The 6,484-nt window shown below is 54.7% G+C and overlaps 1 protein-coding gene across 1 annotated transcript; it reads left to right on the forward strand.

Annotated features, from left to right (window-relative positions):
• The first annotated feature begins 547 nt into the window (after window positions 1-547).
• On the forward strand, window positions 548-5,181 carry SLC38A7 (solute carrier family 38, member 7). Its single transcript, XM_010024143.1, has 10 exons — window positions 548-895; window positions 1,126-1,324; window positions 1,415-1,559; window positions 2,269-2,367; window positions 3,476-3,533; window positions 3,690-3,804; window positions 4,248-4,395; window positions 4,480-4,679; window positions 4,931-4,985; window positions 5,079-5,181. The coding sequence occupies exons 1-10, from the start codon at window positions 629-631 to the stop codon at window positions 5,179-5,181; spliced, it is 1,389 nt and encodes a 462-aa protein (XP_010022445.1). The 5' UTR covers window positions 548-628.
• Window positions 5,182-6,484: the final 1,303 nt, after the last annotated feature.

Consider the following 6,484-nt stretch of genomic DNA (forward strand, 5'->3'; position numbering starts at 1 on the left):
TGGGGTGCGCTGGAAGGGGCCAGCCCTTTTCCTAGTGACATGGTGTTTATGCTGCAGGCCTGGGTTGTCCAGTTGAGCCCAGCTTTGACCTTTATCCAGGAGCACGTGTGCTGCGCCTCTTGCAGAGCTTGCAGGAATTGGGGATGGAAATCAGGAAGTGAGAGCCATGACGCTGGGTCTTATGCCTGCAGGAAGGCGAGACCTGCTGCAAGGCTGCAGCTCCTCAGGCCCATGGCCACAGCTCAGTCCCCCTGCCATCTGATGGCAGCGGTGTCCTCACCCTGCATTCAGGGAATGAGAGGTGAGTTCTGCTGTATCTCTGCTGATGTGAGGACACATGCGTGCTGTGAAACCGAGCTGAGACCCAGGGAATTAATTTCCAATGTGCACCTGGTGCTCAGGTTGTCTCTTGTTAACGTACCTTAACACTTACCATGTCCTTTTCCTTTGCTTCTAGGAGCAGTGAAGCACCTCATACTGCTGCTGTACCAGCCTGCCCTTTTGCTGCCTTCCCCGCCTGATGGAGCCAGCACTGGCACAGGACCCTCCTCAAGGCAGCCAGTCAAGGCTGGTACAGGAGCACTAGTGGGACGTGGACAGTGGTGTGTGTGCCACCCGGGGAGGGACAATGGCTCAGGGTAGCAGGAGCATCAACAGTGACTACAAGGATTGGGAGTGGAGCGCCGGTGCCGGGGAACGGGCCAGGCTCCTGCAGAGCCCCAGCGTGGAGACAGTGCCAAAGAGTGGAGAGAGCCAAGGGAATGGTCTGGGGGCCACATCAGCTTTGGGAGCTGTCTTCATTGTGGTCAACGCTGCCCTTGGGGCTGGGCTTCTCAACTTCCCTGCTGCCTTCAGCATGGCTGGCGGCGTGGCAGCAGGCATTACACTGCAGATGGTGAGAGGTGGGGAAGGGGCAGTCCCCTCTCCCACCCTGGGAGGGGCCATGGGGTGACATGTGGAGCCCCAGAAGGGACTTGGGCAGGGCCTGGCTCCTGGGAAGAAGAGCTGTTGGGTGATATGCACTGAAGATGCTCAATGTGTTTGGGGGTGGCTGCCTGGGGTGGCTTTGGCGACCTTGTCACACTGTTGCCTCTGTGTCCCCTCCTTGTCTCTTCCCCACTGCAGTGCATGTTGATCTTCATCATCGGAGGCTTGGTCATCCTGGCATACTGCTCTCAGGCTAGCAACGAGCGCACCTACCAGGAGGTGGTGTGGGCCGTCTGCGGGAAGGTGCCCGGTGTGCTGTGTGAGGTGGCCATCGCCATCTACACCTTTGGCACCTGCATCGCTTTCCTCATCATCATTGGAGACCAGGAGGACAAGAGTAAGTGTGTCCCATGGGGGAACAAACCCAACCACTTGCTGTCTCTTCAGCTGGAAGGGGACAACTTGACTGCTCCAGTTGTCTCCACAGTCATTGCTGCTCTGGTGACAGAGCCCGAGGAAGCTGGGAGCAGCCGCTGGTACATGGACCGCAAGTTCACCATTAGCATCACGGCCTTCCTCCTCATCCTGCCCCTCTCCATCCCCAAGGAGATCGGCTTCCAAAAATATGCCAGGTGGGTGGGGATAGCCCTCTGGGACAGGCGGCAGCCAACATCCACCTAAGCACCATCCCACGGGATGGGGAGTGGAAACATGGTTCTAGTGCTGTATCTGCCTGCCACAAGCCACTGAGGGGTTAGACGTCTTCTCCTCCACATTCCTGTGCCTCGGTTTCCCCGTCTGGGAAGCATGGAAGCTGCTGAGCACCGTGTGGCCACACTGTCATACTCTGGGCATTGTGTCCCTCCCTTCTGCTTGCTGTAGGAAGCAGCAGGAGCTGCTTTCAGCTGCGTTATGCCCTGTCTTTGGAGGTGGCTATCCAGCAGAAAGTAGAGCCAGTAAGGGTCCCCAGGCTGGGAGTCTGCAGGCCAGCCCTGCCCCACCAAGCATCTCGGTGTAACCTGGCTGCTGGAGCTGGACCAGGACTACTGAGAAGTGTCACTTCTTTAACACTCACCTCTTTCTTCTGCCCAAAACCCAGCAAGCCCATCCCCTTGCTGGCAGGTCTGCTCTTCCCAGCACAGTGGGGTTGCATGAGCATCTGCTCTGGGGACAGGGGTGACAGTGCCTGGCATATTCCCATGGAAAGGGAGACCAGGGCTGGTGCTGATGGGAGGGCTGGGGTGGCTGTGCAGGGAGGAGGATGAGACTGGAGATGCTGGGAGGACACCCTCCATGGAGCAGGGAGGGAGCATGCTGATGGCCTCCTGTCCCCTCTCACAGCTCCCTAAGTGTGATTGGCACCTGGTATGTCACAGCAGTCATTATCATCAAGTGCATCTGGCCCGACAAGGAGCTGGTGCCTGTGGAGATCCCCACCAGGTGAGCACAAGAGACATGATGGTGACAGTGGCCATTACAGCACTGCAGAGCCAGGCAGGGGTGCAGGAGCGAGAGCTGCAGAGGCTGGCGGCAAGTCCTTCACGGGTCCCATCCCTTCACCTGGGGATGCTGCACATTGCTGCCAGAAGCTCCCAAGTGGCTGCATCACTGTGTGCTTCAGAGGAGGTGATGGAGAGGGAAGAATCCTCTTCGAGCTTTGGAGATCTCCATCACAGATTTTGAGGAGCACAAATTGACTTGTAGCTCCAGTACAGCTGGGCCCAGAGTCTCCTGCGCAGTGCTTGTGTCCAGCAACAAGGGTTGTGCCTATTTTAGAATGATTTTGGTTATTCGGTTGGCCACCACAGCCACTGTGGCTTGTCCCCTCCTTCCTGGTGTGGGGGTATTTCTGGACCCAGTGTGGGCAGTGGGAATTTTAGGGCTGGCAAAGTTCAGAACAGTTCTTGGCACTGCTTAAATAGATCCTTATTTATTTAGTGATACTTTTATTGTTGTGAGTCCTCAATTTTTGCTGGTTCTGTCTCACTGGAAGGCCCTGGTCTGCAGGGAGTGCCAGGTTGCAGAAAACCTTGCTCTGTGTAAAGGTGTCATCCTGGCAGGGGGTGACACGGTAACAGCAGAGGAGTGAGCCTGTTACTGAGCACCCCAGTGAAGAAAAGGCTCAGGGGGTACCTTGTCACTCTCTACAATTACCTGACAGGAGAATGGAGCCAGGAGGTGGCTGGTCTTTGCTCCCAAGGAACAAGAGGTAATGGCCTAAAGCTGTGCCAGGGAAAGTTTAGACTGAGCTGTGGCAGGGAAAGTTTAGAATGGACATTAGGAACAATTTCTCCCCGCAAGGGTGTTCAGGCATTGGAATAGGCTGCCCAGAACATTGGTGGAGTCACCATCCCTGGAAGTCTTCACAAACCATGTAGGCGAGGCCATTGCTGACATGGTTCAGTGGTGGCCTTGGCAGTGCTGGGGAACAGTTGGACTTGGTGATCTTAAAGGTCTTTTCCAACCTGGTTGATTCTGTGACTCTATGATCCTACCCCAGGGCACTGGCAGGCCCTGGTCTGACCAGTGGGTGTTTCTCTCCCACCAGCCCCTCCACTTGGACTGCTGTCTTCAATGCCATGCCCACCATCTGCTTTGGGTTCCAGGTAAGGCCACAAGCCTGGTGCTCCCCTTCCCACCCCATGGCTGTCTGGGTGGGGGATTCACCATGACAAATCTGGGGGATCACAAGTGGGATCCCACATGGCTTCCATGACTCCGGCTCAGCCCATGTCCCCACTCTCTCTCTGTGCCCCCGGCAGTGCCACGTGAGCAGCGTGCCCGTCTTTAACAGCATGAAGCAACCAGAGGTAAAGACCTGGGGGGCAGTGGTGACGGCAGCCATGGTGATTGCCCTCTTCGTCTACATGGGCACTGGTAAGCAAGGGGGTGCTCTGTGAATGTGTCTTCGGAGGGGCTGTGAGCTTCTGGAGAGCAGGGAGATTGAGATGAGATCTTAGGCAGAAGTTCTTCCCTGTGAGGGTGCTGAGGCACTGGCACCGGTTGCACAGAGCAGCTGTGGCTGCCCCATCCCTGGCAGTGTTCAAGACCAGCTTGGAGGGAGCAGCGTGTTGGAGGAGAAGGTGTCCCTGCCTGTGGCAGAGGGCTGGAACTGGATGAACTTTAAGCTCTCTTCCAACCCAAACCACTCTGTGATTCCATGACCCTTTGGTCAGCAGAGGGACAAAGCAGAAATGAAGGGGAGTCCACCTACTTCTCCCTGCAATATGCCCTGTTCCATATTCGTCCAAGTCTGGTCCTTCAAATGTACATGCAGGAGGCTTGTCCCCGTCCCCTGCTGACTGCTCCGTTCCCATCAGGTGTCTGTGGCTTCCTGACCTTTGGAACCAGTGTGGAGCAGGATGTCTTGATGTCCTATCCGTCCAATGACATCCCCGTTGCCCTCGCCCGGGCCTTCATCATCCTCTGTGTGCTGACGTCCTACCCAATCCTGCACTTCTGCGGCCGGTGAGTGCTGGGAGAAGGAAAGCAGCTGGTGTGGGCAGGAAGGGCAGCATGGAGAACCCCCCTGCCATGGGTCTATGCCCACAGGGCTGTCTTGGAGGGTCTCTGGCTCCGCTACACGGGTGTAACGGTCGAGGAGGACGTGGTTCGGGAACAGAGGAGGCGCCTGCTTCAGACCATCAGCTGGTTCCTCCTGACGCTCCTCTTGGCTCTCTTCATCCCCGACATTGGCAAAGTCATCTCTGTCATTGGGGGCTTGGCTGCCTGCTTCATTTTTGTCTTCCCAGGTAGGGCATCCTGGGATGTTATGGGGCCAGCACAGGTCTTTTGGCCTTGTGTCTTGAGGAGGGAGGGAGCAGGATGGAGACAGAGGAACCAGGAGGTCTTTAGAGAAAGACACAACTGTGGTGTCAGGTCGGTTGGCAGCCCAAATATTTTGACTGAAGTGTCTGCTTTGTAATGGACAGTGTGGCTCTCTGGCTTATGGGGTGTCTGCTCAGTCTTCAGCTGGGTCTGATTTGACTCCCTTGCCTTTCAGGGCTCTGCTTGATTCAAGCCAAGCTCTCTGAGATCCAAGAAACCAGGGCAATCAGGTAAACAAAACATGCTTCCTCTCTCCCATCTTCCTGCTTGGATATTGGGATGAAGGTCCCCTCTAAACAAGGCCTGTCCTCCTGTGTCCACAGCTGGTGGGCCCAGGTCAGCTATGGGGTGTTCATGGTCACCCTTGGAGCATTCATCTTTGGACAGACCACTGCCAATGCCATCTTTGTGGATCTCACAGCCTGACTTCTCCTCCAGGTTGAACCACAATGCTGCTGCTAACACCAAAGGGAAATTGGAAGAAAACCGTTTGGCATGTTGGGAAAATCTAAGACAAACATTGTAATCTGAGGTTTGGCTGAGAGAGTCCTGTGGTGGTTTGCATCTTGTCGTCTTAACACACCAGGCTGTCAGACTCCTCCTCTCAGTCCTGACTCCCTGGTGTCCAGGTCAAGCCCTTTCTGCCCTTCCGGGGTAGACATCACTACCTTAGACACCACTAAAGGGTCATGGTTTGGGTTTGCCAAGGCATGCTGGTCTCCTCCATGTATCCTGTGTTGGGGAAGCTCCTCTCCACAGCTTCAACTCCTTCTCCCAACACTGGAGGGAGACTGTGTGTCTTGCATAAAGGCAACTAGTAACCATGTTTATCAGACAAAGCATCACCCCGGTAGTCCTCTTTTGTGTCAGTGATTGGTTTGAACTCTGCTTTCCTGTGGCCACCTTGCCCATCTACTGCCCTTACTCTTACATCTCTCTCCACCTGGGCTGCACTTTCTGTTACGACGTGGGATGTTGCCTTCAGCTTGAATCATTCTGGGAGGATCAGGACTATCCCAGACATGACAGTGCAATGTACTCCTTGCCAGGGGTTGCTCAGTTGCTGGAGAAGGTGCTGTTGCTTTATGGACCTATAAAAGACACTATGCAAGAGCAAAAGCTCTTCGCTAAATTTCCAATCCTGTTCTTCCAGGAGGTGTCCAGGGAATGGAGCTGGGCCATGTGTAGGTTTTAAGGGATGCTTTGGGGATAAAGCAGTCAGTATTGATCTATTTTATATTGTTTCCTTGGTGGTTTACACTCTCTGGCTGGTGTTGCTTTGGCCTGTCCCTCTGTTGCCTGTCTGGATGATAGTTTCACTTCTGCTTTTGGTGAGTTGAGCAGTTCCTCCATCTGAAGATTCAGCTGGGGGAGTTAAACCTCAATGGCAAACCATTCTTTTTCAGTCTTTAAGTTTCCTTATTCCTTGTTTGGCTTCCTAAACCCTGGGAGAGAGAGGAAATCATGTGTATCTATTGCTGCATCTGTGATGAGGGTCCAGCCCAGCTTTGTGCAAAACCTGGCTTGGCACCTTCTTGGAGAAGGAGGAACAAAAGCCCCAAGCACAGCATGAATGTTTGAGGGATGCTGTGAAGACTGTGAACTTCTTGTCACCCAACACCCCCAAGTCCTTCTCCTCAGGGCTGCTCTCAATCCAGTCTCCCTCAGCATATGTTTGTGCTTGGAACTGCCCCGACTCAGGTGCAGGACCTTGCACTTGGCCTTGTTG

Source organism: Nestor notabilis, unplaced genomic scaffold (genome assembly GCF_000696875.1).
Source record: "Nestor notabilis isolate BGI_N333 unplaced genomic scaffold, ASM69687v1 scaffold20811, whole genome shotgun sequence".
NCBI lineage: Eukaryota > Metazoa > Chordata > Aves > Psittaciformes > Psittacidae > Nestor > Nestor notabilis.